Genomic DNA, 26733 nt, shown 5'->3' on the forward strand with positions numbered 1-26733 from the left:
ACATACCAAAGTATGGCCTCTCAGGATGGCTATCGACCAGCAGCACACCCTAGTACCGTCAGGGCCAGAAGAGACCCCTGCCCCTTCCTTTGCTCTCCTTTTATTGTCTAGCCCTAGCAACTCCAGGCAGATTTGGAGCACCCAATCCAAATTCAGTCTTGGGTCACCTCACCTCACCCCACCCTCCCAAGGAGGGTGCATCTTCCCAGCAGGCACGGCTATTATCACTTTCCCAATTAGGCAGAGCAACTCATGGCCTTGAGCTGCCAGGCTGAAAAATGACCAAAACTCCTCAATCTCCAGGTGCTGTGGTATAGTGACTATCCCAATGGCCCTCAAAAGGTTTACTCAATTAACCCATTCTTGACAACACTCTTCCCACGTGGCACTGAAAATTGAAAGTTCTATTAAAGCAAGTCACGTGCTTAATAGATTTAAACTGCTACTGGGAATACGTTATGGTAATTTTATATTATTAAAAATATTTCTTGTCCATAGGCACTACTATGGTACGGTATCATTGCTATTTACATTTTTTTTCAATTTGCAAAATACTTTCACTGTATTTTCTATATGGGTTAGCATCTGGGTTAAAAATGGAGCAAAGAATAAAAGGAACTTGGTGGTCAGAGTCTTCTACCAGCCACGCAATCACGGAGGAGATGAGGATGAAACTTTTGAAAAGTAAATTGCCAATGTTTCAAGGAAGCATGATATAGTAGTAATGGGTGACTTCAATTTCCCCAATATTTGTTGAGAGACGAATTCTGCAAAACATGGCCCCTCCAAGAAATTCCTGACTTGTGTTGCTGATAACTTCCTCCTACAGAAAGTGGAGGAAGGAACTAGAGGATCGGCTATCCTTGACTTGATCCTAACCAACAGAGATGACTTAGTGGATACAGTAGCAGTTACGGGAACTCTAGGGGAAAGTGGACATGTTGCACTTGAGTTCTTGGTTCTAAAGGAAGCAAAAGCTGAGTGAAGCCAAACACATACCCTGGATTTTAGGAAAGCCAATTTTAATAAACTCAGAACAATGATAAGTAAAGTCCCATGGCAAGCGACTCTAATGAGAAAAGGAGTCCAAGATGCATGGGAGTTTTAAAAAAAGGAAATTCTAAAGGCACAATCATAAACAATTCCAAGAAGAAGAAAAGGTGGAAGACAACAGGAGAAGCCAATGTGGCTTCACCAAAAGCTTAGAGATGACCTGAAAACAAAACATATAGGAAGTGGAAGGAAGGTGAAACTATAAAGGAAGAGTACAGGCAGGTAGCACAGAATTGCTATGCTGGCGTCAGGAAGGCTAAAGGTGAGAATGAGCTGAGGTTAGCGAGGGATTCTAAAAGCAACAAGAAGGCTTTCTTCAGATACGTGCATAGTGAAAGACAGAGGAAAGAAATGGTGGTTCAGCGATTAAATAAGGATGGCAAAATGATAACAGATGACAAAGAAAAGGCAGAAGTGCTCAATTCCTACTTTGGCTCAGTCTTCTCCTGAAAGAGGGTCTATGACCTCCCTGGAAAAGGCGATGTACAGGCTGAAGGGGCAGGATTGCAGCTTGAGATCGATAGGCATATGGTCAAGGAACACCTGATTACTTTGAATGAGTTCAGATCTCCAGGGCCAGATGAACTGCATCCTAGAGTAATAAAGGAAGTGGCAGAAGAACTCTCAGAACCGCTGTCTATTCTCTTTGAGAAATCATGGAGGATGGGAGAAGTGCCAGATGACAGGAGGAGAGCTAATGTTGTCCCTATCTTCAAAAAGGGTAAAAAGGAGGAACCTGGGAACTACAGACCAGTCAGCCTGATATCAATCCCTGGGAAAATTCTGGAGCAGGTGATAAAGCAGTCCATCTGGAAGCACCTTGAAAACAATGCAGTGATTACTCGAAGCCAACATGGATTTGTCAAAAACGAGTCCTGCCAGATGAATCGGATCTCATTTTTTGATCAAGTCACCTCCCTTGTGGACCGTGGGAATGCTGTAGACATCATATACCTCGACTTCAGCAAAGCTTTTGACAAAGTGCCCCATGATATCCTGATGAGCAAACTAGCTCAAAGTGGGCTAGATGAAACAACGATCCAGTGGATCCACAGTTGGCTACAGAATCGGACTCAAAGAGTGCTAATCAATGGGACCTTCTCAAACCGGGGAGAGGTAACGAGTGGGGTACCGCAGGGCTCAGTCCTGGGCCCAGTGCTCTTCAACATTTTTATTAATGACTTGGAGGAAGAGGTGCAGGGAATGCTTATCAAATTTGCAGATGACACAAAATTGGGCGGGATACCCTGGAAGACAGAAACAAAATTCAAAGAGATCTTGATATTTATTTATTTATTTATTCATTTCATTTCATTTCATTTCATTTCTATACTGCCCAATAGCCGAAGCTCTCTGATAGGCTGGAGCGGTGGGCAGAAAGCAACAGAATGAAATTGAACAGGGATGAGTGCCAAGTTCTGCACCTAGGAAAAAGAAACCAAATGCATAGTTACAAGATGGGGGAGACTTGGCTCAACAATATTACAAGCGAGAAGGATCTTGGAATTGTTGTCGATGGCAAGCTGAATATGAGCCAACAATGTGATGTGGCTGCAAAAAGGCAAATGCTCTTTTGGGCTGCATTAATAGAAGCGTAGCTTCCAAATTCCGGGAAGTACTAGTTCCCCTCTACTCAGCACTGGTTAGGCCTCATCTGGAGTACTGTGTCCAGTTCTGGGCACCGCACTTTAAGAAGGATGCAGACAAACTGGAGAGGGTTCAGAGGAGGGAAACAAAGATGATCAGGGAATTGGAAACAAAGCCCTATGAGGAGAGACTGAAAGAACTGGGCATGTTTAGCCTTGAGAAGAGAAGTCTGAGAGGAGATATGATAGCGCTCTTCAAGTACTTGAAAGGTTGTCACAGAGAGGAAGGCCAGGATCTCTTCTTGATCATCCCGGAGTGCAGGACACGGAAGAATGGGCTCAAGTTACAGGAAGCCAGATTCCAGATGAACATCAGTAAGAACTTCCTGACTGTTAGAGCAATAAGACAATGGAAGTGATTACCTAGGGAGGTGGAGGGCTCTCCCATACTGGAGGCATTCAAGACGTGGCTGGATAGCCATCTGTCAGGGATGCTTTGACTTGGATTCCTTCATTGAGCAGGGGGTTGGACTTGATGGTCTTGTAGGCCCCTTCCAACCCCACTATTCTATGATTCTATGATTCTGTACAACCCTGAGAGGTGGTTCTTTTTAGTGTTATTTATTTACTTAATTTATATCCTGCACCTTCAACATCAGGATGTTCCTAGAATAGCTAAGACGGTAACAAACAATGGAAGTGTAAAAGAAAAAGGAAAATAATAAAATAAAGTATACAAACTAACACAACAAACTAAAAAAGGAACAGACCATTCAAACAAACAGTAAAACCAAAACAGTTTTAAGTTAAAAACACTAACATTAATGGTTCTTAAAAGCCTGGAGAAGCAGAAGTGGTTTTGCCTGATGCCTAAATAATAGTAATGAGGGTGTAAGATGGGTCTACCTTGGGGAGGGTATTTTAACAGCAAAAAAAGTGAATTTTTGGAAATGCAGTGGGAGCGAGCATGGTTCCCACATGCCTACCCACTTCCACTGTGATAAACAATGAAGGGATGCCCTGTCCTTGGGTTGTTTATGTGACACCCAAATCCAAAACTCTGGGTTTGCATCCATGGGTTCAAACTTCGGGTTGTTGTCCCCTAACAACCCAGAGTTGTCTTCCAACAACCCAGAGTTCCAGATTCAGACATGATGTAAACAACCGGGTGTCCCTGGGTTGTTTGTTGCACTGGGAGACTGTTTAGTTGCTTTTTAAAATGTCTTCCAGGTATTTAAACTCCTTAAAGGGCATGGTATGAAAATAATCTAAAAACCATCTCTAATATTAAACAAATATTTTGGATTTAGCACTTAATTCAAATTAGGAGAAAACAATATGCGAACTTCAACTAATAAAGGGAAATGATCAAACCCTGGGGTATATGCACGAGTTTTATCCCTATAGTATACAAGGCTGGACAATTAATTCTATGTGGTCTGGCTGTATGCTCCAGATATACTGTTTTTAAAAATATGCTCTGAAAGTTAACATATATCATTTAGTCTCAAATCCACCTTAAACATTTGTATTCACTATAACCTATTTGAGATGCTACTTATTGTTGAGCAATTATTTTATGATCAACCAAACCCTGAACTGAATTTTGAAATACAAAGTTTTACCTGATGTCTTCTACAATTCTACAGTCTTGACCAAGAGCCATTTAAACTCAATAATAATTTGACTGAGCTAGATGCCAGCCATAAAACCTTGAATAAAGGACATCTATGCCTAGCATGATTTTTCAGTTTCCAAACCGTACTTAGTAGGCCAAAGTTAAACATTGACTTTATGGAGCATAAGGCTATCAATCTTCAGTATCAGAGGCAATATGCCTCTCAATACCAGTTGGTGGGGAATATGAGCAGGAGGGTGCTATTGAGCTCATGTCCTGCTTATGGAGTTCCCACAGGCATCTGGTTTGCAACTGTGGGAACAGAATGCTGGACTAGATAGGCCTTTGGTCTTATTCCAATAAAATGAATAGAGCCAAAACTTTTAATACAGCACTAATAACCTAATGTATTTAATAATGAAGAGCAGTTATCACATGCAGCATGAGCATCAGCCATATCCAGTTTGAAGTTGTCAGTACTTGGTTCCCAAGCCTCTTAAGAAATTTACAGCAACGATGCAAATGCTTCAAACAGACGTGATCAATGAGACTCCTAGACTCCATCGTGATTATCATCTGATAGACTGGTCACATGAGTAAATATAAATGATATTTTTCCTAAGTGATGGGGGAATGAACACAAACTGTGGTATTTCCACTGCCAGTTTTGAATAATGACAACACATTATGAACAAAAACCTGACTGTATGCCCTACTATTGTACCTGTGGACTCTGTGATACAAGTTTCAACTCACTATAAAAGGGTCTCTAAATCCCAGAGCTCCAGAAGTAGTGAAGGAGGCCACCAAGGCCATTTAGGAAATAATAGTTTGTCCCAAGTAGATTAAATTTTCTATCACAATTAAATTCTCTGTTAAAGATTCTTAAGGTTCTCTCACCTCAACATATGAAATAGGGAATATTCCTATTTTGTCAGCCAACATTCCTTCTGCCCAATTTTCATCTACTCGACGAATCACAGTCAGAATATCATCCTGCATTAAAAAAAAGAGGTAATTATCCTTCCCAGTTCTAATTAAGCACTGTATTGAATTTTTCTCCAACAGAGTGTCATATGCAGAACAATTACTGACAAAAAAAATATTTTACAAAGCCAATGTGCAGCTGTTCAGATGAAATTAGTTTTCAACAGTATTTTCTTATTATTGTGAGGTTCTTAAAGGAGTCCTAGAAACAAATCAGTCATCCATCAAGCTGAATGCTTACAGAGTAACAGCCACTCAGTTACATCAGCCTTCTCTAATCTTAGCATTAGAACACCTCTCAATACATCTCACACTTCTGTTGCTTCTCTGTTGATCTGCACTCTCTCTGTTGTTTTTTGCAAATGATTATAAAACTTAGAACCCAAGCCGTCCAAGAGCTGTCCATACACCTAACTCGTTTGAGGATGACAAGCTAGAAAAATTCGATCAGGCAGGTTCCTTGATACAGACACAAAAAGACTATTGAGAGTGTAGAGCAGCTTTCCCCAAAGTTGTGCCCTCCAAATGTGTTGCTACCACAAATAAATTGCTACAACTCTCATAATCCCCACCCAGCAGGACCACTGAAAAAGGCTGGTATACAGAACTGAGGAATCCTTAGCCTTCTAATGCCCAACTTACCCGCTCAGTACAGATTCAAAAAGGCTCACAGTAAAACTGTCCATAAACTCTACCATGTCAGACTGAGCTGATACATGATTGCTCCCCCATATAAAAAACTTATCTGTGCTAGGATGCTGGAAAAATCTGCTGTGTACTCAAATGAGGCTGGATTCCAAAGAATGCGACCTCTGGAGCAGACCGGCTGCACTCACCTCTGCATCTGCACAAGTTCCCACAGGGCAGCTTTCCAGCTTTCGAAAAGTTGGGATAGGCTAACAGCAGCCGCTGTTAGCCTATCGCAGGAAAATTACAGTTGTAAATAGCACTTACTTTTATGTTAATAAAGCTGTAAATGGCTGCCATTTATGTAAAAGTAAGTGCTTTAAGGCTACAAATGGCATAAAATATGCCATTTACAGCTGTGCTTTTTCTGTGATAGGCTAATGGCAGCTGCTGTTAGCCTATTATGTATTTTCGAAAGCTGGAGAGTTGCTTCACAAACTCCAGCAGATGTGGGACGGCTCCGGAGAAATCTGCGGGGTCCCAAGCAGCCCCTATTTCCCCGCAGTGGACCCCCCCCAGACTGGACGTTGGGGGGTTCACCCATCCCTACTCTGTAGACTGGTAAAAGAGTTCTAGCAAGCTACTCCTGATTACTGTGGAAATATGCATACCTGGAGAGTCAAATAATCAGGTTGAAGAGCAATAAAATTGAAAAGACTTATTTTCACAAGAGGTAATATGAAGTTAGTTCTAAAATATTTTATAATGCAGTGTGGTATAATTTACAACAGGGGTTGACATCATGCAGGCCACATGTCACACACTCAAGCTATTTTTGCAGCCTCTGCTGCTGCCCCCTTCTGAATTTGCTGCTATAGTAGCAACAAAAAAGCCACTGTTTTCCTTTAAAACAAGGCACGTGGGGAATCGCAAGGCAAGAATCGCATTCCTCATGCACATTCTTTAAAAGGAAAATTGCTTCTTTTTTGCCACCAAATTTCAGCAGCCAAATCATCAGTGCGGCGGTGACAATTTCAGTGGCAGCAGGGAAAGCTGCAGCCCCTGTTGGATTGTGTATCTGGGGAACTGGCCCCAGAGTCTGCTGAAGTTGCCCACCCTGATGCACAGGCTGTTAGACTTGAACTGGGAAGACAAGGTTCAAATCCCTGCTTGGCCATGGACCTTACACCAACTCTTAACATAACCTAGCTCACAGGGTTCTTGTAAAGATAATATGTGGGGTGGGTGGAACCATTTATGCCACCCTGAGTTCCTTGGGAGGAAGGGCAGGATAAAAAAAATGCAATAAAATCCTGCAGAAATGGTAATTAAATGAAACATTACCCTTAGAATAAATTATTAATTCCCAAAGTTAATAGCAAACTCAAATAACAAAGACCAGAGTAAACACATGTAAACAGAAAATTAGAGAAGTAGTACGTAAGTAAAAGTCCTGTGTGCTGATATACTTGTCACTGACTTTCCATATGTACATTAAGAAGTGTTTTAATATTCTTAAGACACTCATAGTAAGAAAACAGCATTATGTTTTACCTTGGAGAAGGGTAAACAATCCTTGTCTGCTTCCTTGTCTTTAACTTCAAAGTCATAAAGTGCTTTGCACTGAGGTGGAGGTTGAGGTAAAGGTTTAATAATCTGGACAAAATTGGTAGGGAAAAATCCATGGACACCATTAACTTCTCCATGATACCAATTTTCATCAACTTGCCGACGTAATATGATGATGTCTCCTTTGCTGAATTTAAGATCTCCAGGCTCTTTCCCCTCATAATTATATAATGCTTTGGCACACGGTAACTGAGGTACACCCTAGAGAAAGAAAGAAAAATTTTGCAGTCACAAAATGTGAAAAAAACGTGTATGCATCCAAACAGAAGCAAGAACAATTCACTGTGCTAGAGAGAGTAAAAGAATAAATTATTGACTTTTCATGCAACTTTAATCTCAGTCATTTTTTTAACCAGATATCTGTAAATCATGATCGTGAAGTGCATGCAGTAAGAATGAGTATGTGGAAATGTAAATTTTTAGAAGGTAATTAAAAAACACTTTTAAAACTATAAAGTAGGACAATATCTGAAATTGCCAAGAGAAGACATGGAATATTCCACTTTAAAATTCATGATGTCTTGTGAAAGTTATGAGAGGATAATGCAGATTTCTTACATTCATTGGGAAATTTCTGCCCACCTATGTGGCTTGTAGGACTCCTTGGACAGTGCTCTATTGTGCCCGTGCATTCGTGGGATCCACTGCTCACACAATAGGGCTTTGGCATTAAAATAACCTGGAACAAGTGGAAACGCTAGTTTCTGGAATAGGGGCAAGTTGCTGGAGATCACAGAAGGGAGCTTCGCTGACCTGTCCTGATAAAGAAGTGAGTGTTTCTGCTAGTTTCTGGGGTAATTTTTAGAAGCACCAAAGCCCTGCTGTGCAAGCGGTGGGTCCTGCAAGTGCAGCAGAACCAGCAGAGGTGGAGCAACCCCGTTGGATACTGCCTCTTCTGTCCCTTCAAGCTGGTGTTTCCCATTTCTGCAGACCACAATTTCCTCAGTGCCACACTGCTCTATTCAAGCTTTAAGACAATCTCAAATGTCCAGAAATCCTCTTTACATATTCCAAGCAGACAAGTGTTTTAACTTCCTCTCATTAATATGATTTCCTGCAAACCACAATTTGTCCACAATAAAGGAGCTCTTCCTGGGAAAACACAGAGGACTGGAGACTTGTTTTGAATTTCATGATAGGAATAATTCAGAGTCTCTCTCCTGCAATATACATCTTAAAAATGCATTGGTTGCAAACTATTCTTCAGTACATTGTTTGAGTTCTGTTGAGATACAACTGCAAGAAAATCCTCTAGAAAAGCCTTTGTCAAAGATTATTTTATCCTGCTTTTTCAACATTCTGTGATGACATTTTCTAGCTTGAACACTTGTTGTTGTTGTTCAGTCGTTCAGTCGTGTCCGACTCTTCGTGACCCCATGGACCATAGCACGCCGGGCCTTCCTGTCCTGCACTCTCTCCCGGAGCGTGCTCAAGTCCATATTCATTGCATCAGTGACGCTATCTAGCCATCTCATCCTCTGCTGTCCCCTTCTCCTTTTGCCCTCAGTCTTTCCCAGCATCAGGGTCTTTTCCAGAGAGTTTTCTCTTCGCATTAGGTGGCCAAAATATTTGAGCTTCAGCTTCAGTATCTGTCCTTCCAATGAGCACTCAGGGTTGATTTCCTTTAGGATGGACTGATTTGACCTCCTTGCAGTCCAGGGGACTCGTAAGAGTCTTCTCCAGCACCACAGTTCGAAAGCATCAATTCTTCGGCGCTCAGCCTTCCTTACAGTCCAGCTCTCACAGCCATACATTACTACTGGGAAAACATAGCTTGAACACATGCATGTTTAAATTGTACATGTGTTAATGAATGTGTGAACAAACCTAGAGTGAATCTTACTAAGTTATCGCTGAGGTTGTAAATTTGAATCTAAGCTCTTATCACTTTATAATGCAGGTGAGGGGTGGGTGGGAAATCACATAACTGAATGACTCCTCCATACAACTGCCCCCCACCCCTTTAAACAGGAAACTAGATGTCAAGGGAAAGGGTTCTAGCTTAGGTTTTTCCCTGACATCTAGTTTTTTATGTCCCTGTTCAGACATAACGGCAGCATCCAGCAGCAGACCATGGGCTAATTAATGCACAAATTGAGGGGATGCTGCTTCCTGCTTCCATTAAAATATTCCATGGCTTGTTCTTTGGTTAACTTGAAGTTGTTTAACTCCCAAACAACCTCAAGTGCCCCTGTTCAGACATACAGCATTTGAGGGTTGTTTATGGAAACAGGAAACAGCTTGGGCATGGCTGCTTCCTGTTTCTATTAATTAACCCACAATTTGCCAACAGATGCTGCTGTTACATTTGAACAGAATCTATGTTAAAGTTGTTTTTATTGTTTTGTATGGAGGACTGTAATTCCTCTACATGCACTCTAAAGCAGTACAGCCCAGACATGTGTCTAATTGTCACTGAGATGGTAAACCTAACAAGCAATCCAAAACGGAAATATGCAGAAATGAAAGGGAGGGTCTATGCAGATAGGAACAGGCTTGGATCTCAGCAACTGAGGTCACTGGGGGATAACAAGGACAGGGAATAGGTTCAGCCCCTTCCCCAATAATGTCTCCAAGAGCAGCCCTTTATTTTGTCCTAAGTAAGTGGATGGTTGTTCTTCATCCATGGTGCTGTTGGTGCTAGCGTGTAAACTACTGCAGTGTGTGTGTGTGTGTGTGTGGGGGGACATGGTTGTGTTGGCCTGTTGTCCATTCTTGACACTGATGGGCCTGGTCCTCACTGACAAAGATCTGCAGAAGGAACGCTTGCTTCACACACACACATCCAGTCCGTTAATGATGGGCATTCTACTAGTCATCTATGTTTCACCAACCATGCTTAATATAAGAGTATAAACACAAAATCACAGTGCTGAAATGATTACCCTGAATTTTGCAGCATTCTAGTTAATGTTTGACTACAGTGGAATTAGAACTATCAATCATGCAAAGTATTCAAACAAATGAGTCTTTATTTTTATTTAAAATTATAGTTTTAAAGCATCAAAATTAAAATAAATGCAAGAATCTTAAAATGGTTAATCACATTAAATACATTTCATTCTACAGTATAATTTTTGTAGAACTAAGTTTAATAGATGATGTACTTGTTCCAACTAAAAATAGTTACAATGCACAAGAAGAAATGGCTACACAGAAGCAAAATTAAAGGAAATAGCTTTGCTCTCTTCAGTATCTGAAAGATAAAGAACCATAACAATTGGCTTGGATTGTGCTGCACTAGTCTTTTGGGTGCAGTATATATCTAGTGGCCACTGTCCTCACATTACTTCAGCCAAATGATCTGAGAGCCAAGTCACAGCTGGGGATTCTTGCCTTTTAGAAAAGGATTCCTAAACCCTTGTCTTTCTCCAGCTGTTTGTTACTTTACCAGTCCTTGAACATTTGTTGAGTTAGTATTTACATTTTATTCCAAGGCTCTCTTTCACTTGACTAAATATAGAACACTTAGGTGTTGAGGAGTGCTGGAAGGAACCTACTGATTTGCAGCTGTATTGTACACCATGAGCTATTTTGCAAGAAAAAGATTTAACACATGATTATATTATCCAAATTATATGCAAATTTGAGTCCAGTTCTCTTGCTGAAAAAAGGATGAATTGTCAACATCAATAATTCATTCCTAGATCTTCTACCACTGCAGTCTCCTCTCTCATACACCCCGCAGTGTGATGTATCCCCACATTCCAGATGCATTATGTGAACAGCATGACTACATGGGTGGGGCTGATGATGTCATGGATTCACCCCACAGAATCAGCATGGTCCTCAACATAGAACTGTACCACAGTGAAGTGACTCCTACAGTGCAGCATATTCATGTTAAGGGGAAGTGAAAAGCCAAGGGCTCCAAGTGGAACAAGCTGTTGAATTCTGTCTTAACAAGTGCACTATTTGGCAGTGCTTAGAGTAAGGAATGATGCACATGCACCAGTATAAAAGACAGCATGTATATTCACCTCCATATCCAACTTCCTTTCACAAGTTGTTTTCTGTATTTGAGCTATTTTGTCAGAAGAGAATTGCAAACACATTTTTACAACAACAACAACAACAAAGTAAGCTGTGTTGGTCCATCAGAAAAATTCCAAAATGCATCATCAGGCAACTGTCAATAAAAAATGCACAAAATTGTGAGGGCAAGCTTTCAAGATCTCTTTATCTGGCAAGATGTTATGCAGTTGTGGGGGTGAGAACACAGGGTGGTGGAAAGAGGCTGACTTGATGCTGAAGTCATGAAGTCTGCATAGTCAGTCTTACAATGGAGTGTAGGAGAAGATGCAGACTTAAATGGATTAGGTTCTACTAGGTGTTCTGGAAGTTTCACCTTACTGCTAGGACTACTGAAGTCTGCATCTCCTTCTACATGGCGTTGTAAAGACTGTCTGACCATGCAGACCTCATGATTTCAATGTTGTCAGTCTCCCCACCTCCTCACACTATATAACATCTTGCCTGATTGAGAGATCTCGAGATCTTGAAAGCTTGTACTCACAGTTTTGTGCATTTTTTGTTGACCCTAATAAAGATATGGCCTGACCCTGGATTTTTACTATTCTACTTTCCCATTATTTGTTCAGTCAATCTATGTATAAAACTTCTACCACTTCTTAGCATTATAAACTGCAAGTTTGTACTTTGAATAACCTCCAACAAGTCCCAAATGCCTATTCTGATCAGGTGAATCAAAGGCTTTCTTTGCTTCTCAGAGAGAACAGTTTTCTTAGTGTTCTAAATGCTTTTGCATATGTTATCTCAGTAACCCTGTAAGGTTAATCAGTTCTGTCAGCCCTCTATTGTAGACAGAAGATCATGGCTGAGAGAAAAAGAGGCTTGCATAAAGCCACCAAGCAAGTTCATGAGTTAGCTGGGATCTGATCCAGGTATTTTGTAACTTGAGAGGTAACCCTCTTAACCACTACACCACCATCAGCTGTCACTACAGTAGGGTGGGCTCCAATGCAAGACTCTTCACGTCAGTGTTTAGGGCAACCATGTGTCTTACTTTCTGATACCCTTTAGTGCTGAAGTAAATCATTACTTTGAACTTCCATGTCTTCATCTGCCATGCCATCAAAATGCCTTTAATCATTTCGTTAGCTAAAGCAACATGAACCAATACCTCTGGTTTCAGTGTATCACCTCTTACTATTCTACATCTCATTAAGATTAGTTCAAGTAGTGGCAATTCAGTTTGCATGTAGTATTTCTGCTTCCATATCCTATATAATAATGAAAATACTCTATGGTTTGCCATTTAACATTAATTGATTTCAAATATGCAGCAAGTTTTACTCCACTAACAGTTCTTCTCACTTTTTTACTGTGCACATGCGAGACCTCAGATCCTCACTTTGAATGGAAAAGTAGAGAGCTTGTTAAAGAGTTCCCATTTATCATGGTTTGTTGGCCCTCATGGCAAGCAGGTGCTATTTCACTGAAATGCTTACACTGTTTCTACCATGTCATAGTTTGCTTGCCATAAACAGATATACTAAAAGAGCATGCAAATTTAATTTTATGCAAAGCCCTGCTTTTAGCTCTCCAGTCAACCACACACATAAATTTAAACACACATCATTAATATACAGGATTATTTGATGGTTTACATCCCATCTCCACAGGGAGGGATCAGCATTCAGTGGTAAAACACATGCTTTGCATGCAGAAGGTTCCAGGTTCAGTACCCAGCATTCTCAGGTAGCAGGAGGCCTGTGAATGATATCTGCTTGAGAGAGTAGCTGCCAGTCAGAGTTGAACCTTTTCGGATACTAGACCAGATGGACTAATAGTCTGAGTGGGTATAAAAGCAGCTTCATACATTCTGAGTTTTGCAAAAGTGTTCTATATAGCATCTTACTTCTTTAGAAATGCAGTTTGTTGAAACTTAGTAATCAGCAGTGGTTGGTACTTCCAAAAGTTGGGTACTATAAATCCTATCTATTCTCTTACCACATCTCCCTTCAGTTCCACTCATACAGAGCTCCTCCTGCTTCAGGCAAGCAAGGCCCTCATTACTAGTCAGGATAGCTAAATGGACCCCCCATGTTCAGAAGTTGTATATACTTCTAAGTACCAATGCTGCAGACATACAGGTTGTTGCCCTCATTGCTATTATAGATGGAGACGTGCCTAAGGCCACAAACTTGAGTACAAGGTAGAAACAGAGCCTGAACCCAAACCAATGGTCCCAGATTTGATGCCACCTTCTAAATTGCTCTTCTGTCTCTGCCTAATCCCCCCCCCCGACTCTCTAGGTGTCCAGAAAAACAAATTAAGGCAACCTCACAAAGCAATGTTGCACACATTACTTCTTCACATATTTAAATTCAGGGAAGATAGTTAAATGGAACTATTGTGAATCTCCATTTTCACAAGAAGCATAACTCTGAATACCACTAGAGACAAACAACAAAGGAAGGCAGTCACCTTCATACCAAGCTTGTGAACATCCAGAAGCATCTGGCTAGCTTCTGTTGAAAACAGGATGCTGGACTAGATGAACTAGTAGGTACTAATTGGTTGCATCCAAAAGGTTCTCTTTGGAAGAAGGGAACCTTTGGATGCAACCCAACTTTCTATTCAATTATCAAAATACCTGCCAGTTTAAGACTAGAGTTAAGGTTATCTCATCTTCACTCCAGCTCTACAAAGCCAGGAAATCGGAAATGAAGGCTGATTCTTTAAGGGACATGTCCCATGATCAGTAATGAGGTTGTGCAATGTCACAAATCGTGCTCGTTTCCAACTTTCCCTCCATGTATCCACAGTTTTCCTTTGACTTTCAGGCACAAATACAGACTTTCAGGCACAAATCCAGATTCGGCACAATTGTAGACCTCATCAAGTACAACATGGATGGCAAGTTTCAATTAGCTCAAAAGATGTCATTTTTATAAGCAATATAATTGTGAGGTTTATACTGATGGAACTTTTTTTGTGACTCACGTTAACTAAAGCTGTAAAATTCAGCTGTTCAAGGCCCATTCTCTTACCTCACATGTATTGGAAACTCCCTTTCTTTCCAGATTTCCCTCTGAATCCATTCCCTCCAAATAATTTCATCTATCAAAAAATCTCCACATTTCCCACTCCAAAAATTCATTCCTGCAGAAGGCCCCTCTCCCTCAACAAAACTTTGTCTTCCCTTAGTCTTCTTTAACCCATATAGCCTGATCTTATGCAATGTAAATTTAACAAATACCCATCATGATGAGCCAGCTTGCTTTACTTCTGCTACCTATCCATCCTTCACTATGAAGAGCAACACAAGACACCGGTGAAGCAGTCCAGTATGATCCATACCAACAAGCAGGAACAGATTATGTGAGGCCCTTTTATGCATCTGCACCAGCATACTGAAGGGGGGGGGGGGTCAGTGCCTCACTCCCAAAATGTTATATGCAATTATTTAAACATCATGCATGCACGTTTTGAGAATAAAACTGCCAATATCCTACTGTCTTTATATAAATCGATGGTGCAACAACACTTAGAATACTGTGTACAGTTCTGATCACCACACCTAAAAAACGATACTGTAGAGATGGAAGAACTGCAGAAAAGAGCAACTAAAATAATCAAGGGGCTAGAGCATCTCCCCTTTGAGAGAAAGTTGCAACAGCTGGGATTGTTTAGCTTGGAAAAAAGAGGGTATGGGGAGACATGATGGAGGTCTACAAAATTATGCATGGTGTGGAGAATGTGGATAGGGAAACATTTTTCTCCCTCTCTCATAATACTAGAACCTGGAGTCATCCCATGAAGCTGACTGGTGGGAGATGCAGGACAGAGAAAAGGAAGTACTTCACACAGTGCATAGTTAAACTATGGAATTTAACACGTAGCGATGGCCACAAATAAAAGGGGGTAAGATAAATTCTTGGAGAAAGCTATTAATGACTACTAGTCCTGATGGCTATGTGCTACCTCTAGTATCAGATGCAGTATGCCTATGTACACCAGTTGCTGGGGAATATGGGCGGGCGGGTGCTGTTGTACTTGAGTCCTGCTTGTGGGTTCCTGGTCGACAGCTGATTGGCCACTGTGAGAACAGAATGCTGGACTAGATGGACCCTTGAGCTGATCCAGCATTGCTCCTCTTATGTTCTTATGCTGTGTTCGTAATAGAAAAATTGTGAGTGCTTCCAGACGAGGCTTTTATTGTGCAATTGTACTACCTTATTCATGGAATTTTCCAGGGGGCCAGATTATGTCCCCTTCTACTTGCAACCGTCCTATCCCACTGAATCTTGTTGTTGTTTTTATTTACATTAAAAATACATTAGGAAGGAAAAGAAGGAAAACCTGCATCATGTCTTTTAAATGATACTGCTAGGAGCTCTCTTTCTGAAAACACCCTCTGTCTATCACATGTACTGTGATTCTAGCTGGGCCTTTTTCTTTTTTCTTTAGCAGCCCTTAACTTTAAGGGTTAGGCTTAAGGCATCATTTAGGATTTTTAAATATTTTCCTCAGGCTTGTGGTTCAGTATGCTGCATGTTGAGCTGCCAGTGTTACTATGTTACCAATGGAGCAATATGCTGGGGAGCTTTTTTGCCCTTCCTATTCTGGCGGTTCTTCTTTTGAACTGAAGCTAATGGGGGGGGGGGGATATATCTGTGCCTACTCAAGGCTGGCATATGTTTGGGACCCAATCTAGGGACGTGCTGAGGAAGCTTTGGATCCAGTGGATCCATGGTCATTCCCAGAACACCTGCTTTGGGGCTTACCACCAACAGAAACACCACCAGCATTACTTGTATATCTGTGGAGTTTTCTGTGGGCATCCTGGGGATTCTGGGGGATGTGCCACAGAGCTGGCAAAGCACCTCTCTGCTGACAGAGCAATACTGCCCCTTTCTTACCTTCCTTAGCTGGCTTTCACCAGAGGTTAGAATTATTTCCAAATATATACATGTATGCCACAGAAATACACAACATTCTTAAAACCAAGTATTGCAATTCAATTAACACCCTATTTGACACACTGAAGTGTTTAAATTTTGGGCTGGTTCTGACTCATTTTGAAAAGGCAGGAAGTGGGAGAGATGGGCTGCCCAGATGACATTTTGTGCTTTTTCCCTATGTCCATATTCTCTATGTCCATATTCCCGCTCCTTCTAGATTTGATCATTACAGCTGTTAGTGTTATCTGGCAACTTGGACATGGTCAACTTTTACAGCACTAGAGGAAAGAGGTGCATTATTTAATTGCCCTGGGACTGAGGAACTGAAAGGCAGCGCACTCTGGCCTCTGCCATCAGTCAGGGCACCAAGGGCCGCTGGGAGGCTGCCAGGAAGAACCTCATGGCCTCATCCCTCAGCCAGAGAAGAACAGCTGCAGGACACTTGCTTTACTTATTATTATTTATTTATTGCATTTATATCCTGCCTTTTTTCCTCTTGCAAGGAACCCAAGGCGGCTTACATTCTCCACCTCCTCCTCTCCATTTTATCCTCACAACAACAACCCTGTGAGGTAGGTTGGGCTGAGAGTCTGTGACTGGCCCTAAGTCACCCAGTGAGCTTCCATGGCTGAGTGGGCCTAGAACCTGGATTTCCCGGCTCCCAGTCCAGCCCCCTAGCCACTACACCACACTTCCTTTGCCCTTCTCTGCTAGAAATAACACTTGTAAGAGATTGTAACTAAGAAATAGTGCCTGCAATTGTTTTTTCCCTCCTCCTTCTCAATCCCTTTTATGTCATCTGTTTTAGATTGTAAACCTGAGAGCAGGGAGTGTTACAAAGATTTGTAAGTTGCTCTAGGAGCCTTTTTTGGCTGAAAAGAGGGGTAAAATGCTTTAAATAAATGTGACATCTACACCATACCTTTCTTCTACAACAGAACTCAAAAGGGCATACATAGTGCTCCATGGAGGTCTCCCACCCAGGTACTGACCAGGCCCAAACCTGTTTAGAATAAGCAAGGTAACTGCATCATATGCCTTCAGTCTGTGCCATGAAAACACTTACTTGTATGTCTCCACTTATGCTTCACTATCAGCTTCACATAAAGTAGCAGCAGCAGCACAACTACAGCAGCAATGGAAAATAAGTCTTTCTTCATGGCATTATAAATTACACACACAACAGCATGGAGTCATGTGGCAGCAACGAAACTGCCACAAGAAATGTTCATGACTTTGAGCGCACTCCGGGAGAGAGCGGAGGACAGGAAGGCCTGGCATGCTATGGTTCATGGGGTCATGAAGAGTCAGACACAACTTAACAACTGAACAACAACAACAATACATAGATTCAAATCAGCTCAGCCATATTCTTTCAAAATATGGTTCAGCTGGCAAATACCCGTTATTAATATATTTGGTCAAAACAAAGTCCCATTCCACCTAGAAGGGTCTTACTTCTAATGCATGCTAAAGATTGAAGCCAAAAGCTCTTACCATCAAAACATTTGAAAGGTATGACACTCAGTAAATTAGGCATAGGAAATGAACCTACCACTTAGTTTTCAGCAATACAGTGAATAAATGACAATTTTATAATGCCTGTTTATATTATAGTTCTTTTACAATAGCAGAGAGTGTGCCAACTTGAACTACCACTTCTTTATATAAAGTTGTAATAATCTACTTGCATACTGCAGATGGCAAACTCCATTTGGAGTCTGCTTTTATCTGAATATCCATGCTTCACAGAACACAGACTCTGAAATAAAGTATTCTTTAAACAATTTGTTATGAAATTATTCTTGAAAACACCCAATTGGCTTCTTCAGAAAGACATCTATTTTAACTGAAAAATGAACTTCCATTTTATTCCTAGTTATATCACATCACAAAAGGCCAAGTAATCATGGAAAAATAGAAATTATAACACCTCCACCCAAGTATAGTCAGAAGCGTTCTTGTTATATGTACATTCATCAACCTGTAAAACTATCACATAGGACAGATCTTAACCAATGTATCTAGGGAACACAGGAGCCTGTGTTTGACATACATGAAAGCCTGCTGTGGCAATGTGACAGGTTATAATGTCATACTGGCACAGGGAGTTTTGGTACATATCCACCATAGTCTACTTCAGAGTTAGGCAAACTTTTTGGGCCATGGGCACATTTGGCAATTTTATAAACTGTCCTGGGCACCATGACAAAATGGCTGGGAGATGTGGTAAAGCACAAGTAGCCTACCTAAGACTAAATAAAAGGCAGAGGCAGGTGCTGAGCCTTAACACACTAAACAACTCCTCTGAAACCACAGTTTTCAGCATCTATTTCACAACAATCCCAGCTGCTAGTAAGAAAATGTGGTATTTTTTTTTTTTAAAGTAAGAGGGTAGGGTGCCTTGGTGAACACCAAGGAATGTGCCGGGGGGCGGGGGAGTGTATTGGTGCCCATGGCCACCATGTTGCCTATCCCTGGTCTACTTCATCATGGAACACCCTAGAAAATGCATGATAAGTTCTTTAGTGGGGCTGGGGATGGCAGACTTCAGGATGGGAATTCATAGTCCTTAAAATCTTTTTCTAAATGGAAACAGATGGTAGCACCCATCTCCAGTACAAATGTAATAAACAAATATGTAAATAACTTAATGAACTACATTTTACCTATATTGAGGGCTTTTTGGAAACTAAAGTACTATGCAGCCTTATAAAATGTGATAAAATTGGGCCTTTATGCTCTTTTTACACAGATATTCTGTGTATTTCATTCTATCCAGCACTCTTAGCTGGCCAAGCAGCTTAATTTTATATTAAAGTAAATCAGTTATGCCCACAAACTTATTCTTGCTATTCTGCATAGGTTTGAGCTAATACAATATATATAAATCCAAATTACAAACAAGCAAACCAGTATAGAAGTTAAATGCTATATCCCTTTCCACTTTCATTTCCAAAGGTCAGAATTATATCTGAGCAAAAGTATACTGTTTTAAAAAAATGGCAAAAAATAGCTCCTTAGAGAGTATCCTGAAGTTTGTCTTGCTGAAATTAACTGATGGAAATATGTAGTTTAAAAAAGTATACAGTGACCACCTGCTAGAACTTGGTCTGTTTTACATTTTAAAAAATACAATCAAATTTTCATTTAAAATTTTACTTACCATTGGGTGGGGGGCATTAAGAGTAATGTACACTGGGTCATCTAAAAACACACTGAAAATAAGTTTTAAGGCAAGGAAGAAGGAACAGACACAAATATCCAGAGGACAAGCCCCAACCTCATGGGTCCACCACAGCAACATTCCAACTGTCTGCCAGCAAGCCATAATATTAACCTTCCCCACCTCCTATACCCTGCCAAATAGCAGAAAATATGCACCAGGCCCAGCTTTGTCCAGTAGCCAAGACAGACTTTATCCTGAATATATAATATCCAAGAAGAAAGTTGAATACAGCATTGTGGTTGACAGGATTTTTATGTCTGCTTTAGTTTTGTTCTTAATACTTTCACTTCAAGGAGTTAAATGTAAAGGGGGTATATATTGTTTGGGGTTATAAATATCAGCAATGCTATCTTAGATTGCACATTCTGCTCTATAGGCAGGTAATACAAAGAACTGTTGGAGCCCCACATAAGAGCAATAAATGAAATGTCACACTTTATAGTTGATACAGGGTGAAAGTTGTAATGACAAAGTCAACAATGGACAAATGCCGCCATAGCTTGTGTAGGCTGTATATCAGTTAAAAAGCATTCTCAAACCACATTTGATGTTCCAAGTATTCACAGATTGGCATGTCTGACCATGGCTGATTTTTAACACACTGATTCTGTATGAATATTGAAATGAAAATTTCCTCAATGCCAAGCTAGAGCAGTAGCCATATTGGAATATATGAAATAACCCACTCAAATTTCCACTGTGAATAAGGTATATTTAGGTAGGAAACTATTGTAGAATCTCTATTCAGGTCAGAGTTGAGGACCCCACAGCATATTGGATAAAGACTAAACAGGGGAAGACAACAAAAAGAATTGGTACTCAACCTTCTCCATTGGAGTTTGATAAATGCAAAAGCAGAACTAAGAGCCTGTAAATCACAATATAATATGCAGCTTTGTTCCTGTATATTGTATATTCAGGATGGGCTTGGGTTACTGGACAAAAGAACTAACAGACCAATCTTAAGAATGGCCAGGGGAGAGTAACAAGGCTGCCTCATCCATAGTCCTGGTGGCTTGACCTGGCCAGGGCAAAAGTTTGCAGGGCGGGTTTTCTTCTTTTCCCCAGCAAAACAGGGGGTTTCAGAGCAGGAGGGGAATTTTCTTACACAAGCTCCAGGCTGTTATTGATGAGGGGTCTGGACTGGGCCCCTATAAGAAGAACGGAGCAGCTTTGGATCTAGCAGTTCTAAAGCTGGCTCCATTCCGCACCTGAAACGTTCCAGTTCAGGGCCGTACACATTCTTCTGCTGCCTGGAGAACTGCCACCTATAGCTTTCTGCTTGCAGAGCTCTTTTCTGGTAGAGGCCAGCAGAGCGGCACCTCTGCAAGATCCTAACCTCCTCCAGCAGTTAACAGTAGGGTGGGAGTGGTGTAGGACTGCAGTCTAACTCTACACAGTCTAACCCTACCAAGCTAATTTTAGATGTTTCATAATCCTACAATCAGGTTCACTTCAGTCTCAAGCTATTAGTGTGCGTGTGTGTGTGGGGGGGGAGTAGCAAGCAGGATAATATTATAGGGTATTTTCATTATGTATACAGCTACCTTGCTATGTGATCAAATCAAAATTCTGAATATGTAACACTCTTCTTGGTTGTTACAGACTAGGAGGAAATACTGCAAATTAATAGGGAGCTGATTGCCCTTTTAATGGTGGTAAAGTTCCAAATTACAGCAAAATCGAACAAAAAAGTGTCCTAATATTCAAGGAGGGTATTACAAAATTTAGGAAATATCAACTATGGATAAGCTCTCAATTCAATGAAAGACTACAGCTAATCTCGAATGTAATTATGATTTTATAGAACCCCCCCTGCCCCATTCTAAATGTAATTGACTCAGCTAATTGGAAATACAAAAGACCACTGAAAGTCTGTCTAATAGCACTGTAATTATTAAGGGATATATTTTAATATATATTATTTGTCACTGAATTCTTTTCTATATGAACTCAATCAAAATTTGTTATATCTTTTACTATTATGAATTATTCCAATTACTCTCCTTGACATTTGTTAATTTATATACTGTTATTCTATGTGTCATCCCACACAGCCACATTCTAAAAACAATTTTCCAAAATAAAGAGTTTAAAAAAAAATAATAATCAAATTTTCACTGTAAAAGCTGCACAGGAAAAGGTGACCAGAAGGTCCATAACTACTTACCATTGCAAATATACTGGTTTCCTTCCATGTGTTCATGAGTGTCATTGGAAAAAGACAGATATAATATGGTATCCAGATGTTGAAACAAACCGAACATGAACTTGTCAATATATCATAGCTTTAGGGGGGAAAAAATTAAACCTCAAGGATGGCTGACAGTGACACAAATGACAATGTAAAGGTAAAAGGTAAAAATGTTTTCAGTACGCTCTGAATAAAATGTAGTTTTTAATTTTATTTACTTATTTATGAGCTGCCTATTAAAATATTCAAGGCAACATATAAAATTAAAACCTAGAGCCAACAAAAAGTTAAAACGTTAATACACTAAAATAATAAACCCCTAAAACACTAAACAGCAATAACAACAGCAGCACAACAGTCTGATAAAAATAAATTACCAATGTCCAGAGCTGAGAGGTGGTGGTACTTGCCCCTGTCATGCTGAACCTCTCTGTAGCTCAATGTAAATTCAGGGGGATTATTTCTTCTGTGCCAGGAGGGAGACAGGCAGTCTTCCAGATCTCACACTCACTTGGAAAGTCTTGAAACATACCCAAATGTCTTACCATGTTCCAAGCCTCTCCAAAGTTAGCAAAATGGGCTCTTTTGGGGCTCAGGGGAATCCTGCCAGAGGCCAACATGCTTGTGGACCCTTGGGGCTGAACATTTGTCTTCTAGATAAAGTTTTGATCCATTATATTCAGTTCATAACAGCACCTAGGCACAAGATTTAGGAAAGAAAGTGCTGCTCTTGCATTTAATGACAGAGCTGTGTGTCAATGTATCCATGATGTCACACTCCAAACTGAGATTGCTCCCAGCCGCTGTCACAGGAGTTGCAGTACCAGGGACAAGACAGAATCCTGAGGTAACCTACAGGATAATTCTCATGGAGCAGAGCAGCAGTCATCACGCACTGGAGCTGTCTAGAAAGGAAGAAGTGGAATCCACTGCAAAGTAGTAACATCCACTCTCAAACTTCACTGGTTGCAATACATCACTCTTGATTGTGTAGCCTCAAAAAGATGGGCGAGGGGATTGGGTTGGATGCAGGAAGCAAAGACACACAGAGCACTATCACTTCTTCCAACTACCTTTCCCCACTTTATGTTCAATAAAATTGAATTAACATTGAGGAACTCCTTATAATCTCCCAAGAAGAACTGTCCCAGACTCAACTCTGTACCTTTTTGGAAGAGAGGTTATTTTTAAATAAAATCAACAAAACAGATGTTTTATACTTTTTGTATAAAGTGCTTGCTTTGCATTTGAAGATTTTTAAAAATCAATTTCATGGAATAACCACTAACTCCCGGTTCACTCTTAGGAAACCTTAGCTCTCTACTGCTGAAGAGCTAAGCTAGTCTGGCCCTAAGAGCTGCCTGGTGGGACAGCACATAGAGATTACACCCTAACCTTGTGCTTCTCAAATGTTTTGAAGTGGGACTCACCTGTAAACTTACTCAGCTGTTTAGTACCTACTTGCAAACTAACTCCAGCTTTCAAGCCCTACCTTCTGCTTCTGTAACAAAAAAATGCAATATTACCATCAGTTATTTTAACACTGAACAAGTTCATATTTTATTTTTGAGGTTTAATGTTAATACGGGCATACAGAGGAAGTATGCATTTGAATGGAATTTAAGGGAGGAAAGCTGACTGTTAAAGGGGCTGCACAATACTAATGGGCTGCGTTTGGACGTCACTTTAAGCCATGGTGCGTTTGGAAGTCACTTTAAGCCAACTACTCCTTGGGGCACCAGGAGGCGGTGCCCCCACTGCCAACTTTCACGATGGGCACTTTAAAAATCTAATGCGAGCCAAAGGAGCTGGTTGCTGCATTCACTTACATTAGATTTTCAAAGTTCTCCTGGTGAAAATAAGGGGTGGGTGTGGGGGTAAAATCCAACCCCCTGCCAAGGACTGTGTTGCCCCCACAGTCCTTTGCAAGGGGGATTTTGCCTTCCCCCTGATTTCCGGATATTTCTTTATTTACCCAAGCCCTGTTTTGCACAAAATGGGGCTGGGGAAATTTTAAAAAGGGGCCCAGCCCAGATTGCAGATGGGCGGGAAGGGGACATGGGCAGTGGCTTCGGCACAAATGAGCAGGGTTCCTGCCGCTCTTGCCAAGTGGTTTGCTGCCTGATGCCCTTTAACCACAGTGCCAGATGACACAATAACCCATGGTGGGTTAAATAACCCTTACTGCAGATTGTGGGTTATTAGCGTGGTTTATTTCAGCCAAATAAACCATTGTAGATTTTAAAAAATGCTTGACATACAACATGATAATCAATGATGGGTTAAATAAACCACTGTGGCTTATTGTGGGTTATCATGTCATCCAAATCCAGTCACTGTGTGTTTGTAAGCCTGGTGAAAGAAAAATGAAGCCCCTGGAAAGTATTAGTTTTCATGCCCATCCAGGAACACATCAAGACCACAACTACGGATCACAACTGACCCACAATTTGAGAAGCACTGCCATATTAACCTATTTTTAAAACATTATGCAGCCATAACAAACCCTAATCCCTTTAGCAATGGTTAAAAAAGTAGGATCAAGTTGTGAGATTATACACTCTCCCTCTTTTCCACTGTGATTTTTCCTCGGTAATTTTAACCATGATTAAGGGTTTTTTCTGTACTGAAATAAGTACAGAATTTTAACCTAGTTTCTGGTATTCTAATGTGATACTTTAATACACGTTTATGACAATTACTACTACATTCTCAGAGCTGCAATCAAAATGAGACAGGTTAATTGCAGTTAATTACAGGCAGCACTGTGATATTTATTTGATTTGTACTCTGCCTTTCTACCAAAAAAATAAAATAAAAAATGGCATGAGACTTACAATCACAGATAAAGCTTCATTAAAACAATAATAAAACAAATACATTAACAATACAATTAGGGTGTAATCCTATGGCTGCCAGACGGTGACTGGACAGCCATAGGATTATTTGGTTTTCAAGAACTGACCTTGGATCCCGCACTCCAAGGTCAGTTCCCAGAAAACCTCCTCCCTGCTCCCTCACAGGTGGTACAGACCATCCCGGGCTCTGCACTCATAAGAGCAACGTGGAGCAGGAGGAAAGGGGGAGTTCCTGGGGGCAGGGAAAGGACCTGGGAAGGGAAGTTATGACACTTCCTATGTGTTGTCCGGCTGCCCCCCTGAAGCGCTGCAGCTAGACTGCCAAAATTGGCCATCAAGGCTCAAATGCAGGGCATCTGGAACATGGAGGAGAAGATCCCCTCCACGCTCCACCCACCCTGTGTTGGCTAGGCAGTCGCCTCTGAGTTCGGAGGCGGCTGCCTATCCCCATAGGACTGCTCTCTTAAAAACACAACACCCAACCAACAGACTCACTTAAACATCCAAGCCCTGCTTAAATAAAAATGGCTTTGCCTGCTGACAGAAGGAAAGCAGAGAAGGAGCCAACATAGCCTCCATGGGCATGGAGTTCCACAGCCTGGGAGCAGCCACTGAGAAGGCCCTCTCTCACGTCACCTCTGAAGGTGATGGTACTGAAAGAAAGGCCTCTTCCAAAGAACCTGGGCAGGCTTGAATGGGGAAAGGTGATCTTTCAGGTAGTTTGGTCCTAAGCTGTTATATGTCATAACCAGCGCTTTGATCTGTGTCCAGAAAAAGACTGGTAGACAGTGAAACTGTTGTCACACGGGAGTTACGTGCTCCCTGTAATCAGCTCCAGTCAACAGTATGGCTGCAGCATTCTGGACCAGCTGAAATTTTTGAACAGTTTTCAAAGGCAGCCCCATGTAGAGCATGCTACAACAGTCCAAATGGGATGTAACTAAGGCATGCATGACTGTGACCATTACATCCTATCTGCATATTAACATTTCAATGATCAGTGAATTAGAAGTTGCCCCTGGAAAAATGTAACTGAGCTGCCGCAACTTAGAAACAAAACAAGCAAAAACATATAATTGTTTCTTCTGATCATCTGATGTTAAAGCTTAGTTTACATATGAAAAACATATAATCTGAGATAAGCTGTAGTCTTTAAAAGAGAGAGATAGTATATACACACTTTTTCCATTTAGAACTGACTGGGGTAGTTTTTGTTCTTTTTTAAACTAGATTTATTTAGTGACCGGAAACTACTTTTCTTAGCATGCAAGAAAAATGTTCTCTCAGTCGCTTTTACTGTTCTACACACAATAGTTGCTACTGTCCAGAGTTGAAATGATCTTTGCACTCCCACCTACTTTGTTTCTTTTTGGAATGCCATTCACCCTTTTGAAATACAATTTAACTCATTATTGCCTTATTTTCTCCTGCTGCACATTTTATACTGTTAGGAGAAGAGTGGGGATCACTGTACAAGCGAATGAAATTTCTACTTCAGGCAGGACAATCAAGGACAAATACACACTAGTGTTAAATTTCATACATTGCTGATACCTGCAATATCTTCAGGGTGGGGTAGAAATACCAACTAGCCAGTGTTTTACTTGTCCAACCACTGTTGTCAGGTGATCAGTATCCCAGCCCCAAAAGCTGGCTTAACTTCAAAAGCTACCAGATTCTGTTCTGGCTTCATTTGGTGGGCTGTTTAAAAAAAAAAATCCTCCAAGATAGGTGAACTCCATGGATAGTGTGTCAAAGATTAGAGTACTACCCATGGTTGGCATGCAGAAATAACTATAATAGTAACACTCATTACATAGTATCCTGGTCAGAAACTAGTTTTACTGGCAGGCAAATGCCTCTTTCTATTTTCAATCAAAGAATTAATCATGAAATTAAAATGAGACACTTGCTCATCCCTTCCCTACTTCCCAGGGATTCTATTTATGTTTTCCATCAGGTAGAAGAGATCATGTGTGTCTGCCCCTGGACTGGGAATCCCTGAACCACTCTGGATATATT

The 26733-nt window shown here is 40.9% G+C and overlaps 1 protein-coding gene across 1 annotated transcript in view; it reads right to left on the minus strand.

Moving 5' to 3' along the window:
* SH3RF1 (SH3 domain containing ring finger 1) overlaps positions 1 to 26733 on the minus strand; it is a 91735-nt gene that overhangs the window by 35505 nt on the left and 29497 nt on the right. Inside the window, exons 3-4 of the mRNA XM_084856427.1 lie at positions 7426 to 7701; positions 5158 to 5253 (exon numbers count right to left, since the gene is read on the minus strand). Coding sequence (XP_084712553.1) covers positions 5158 to 5253; positions 7426 to 7701 — 372 coding nt within the window. The remainder of the gene's footprint in view (positions 1 to 5157; positions 5254 to 7425; positions 7702 to 26733) is intronic.

This window comes from Heloderma suspectum, chromosome 5 (assembly GCF_057233095.1).
Source record: "Heloderma suspectum isolate Gila_16-S chromosome 5, 16-S_ref, whole genome shotgun sequence".
NCBI classification, from domain to species: domain Eukaryota; kingdom Metazoa; phylum Chordata; class Lepidosauria; order Squamata; family Helodermatidae; genus Heloderma; species Heloderma suspectum.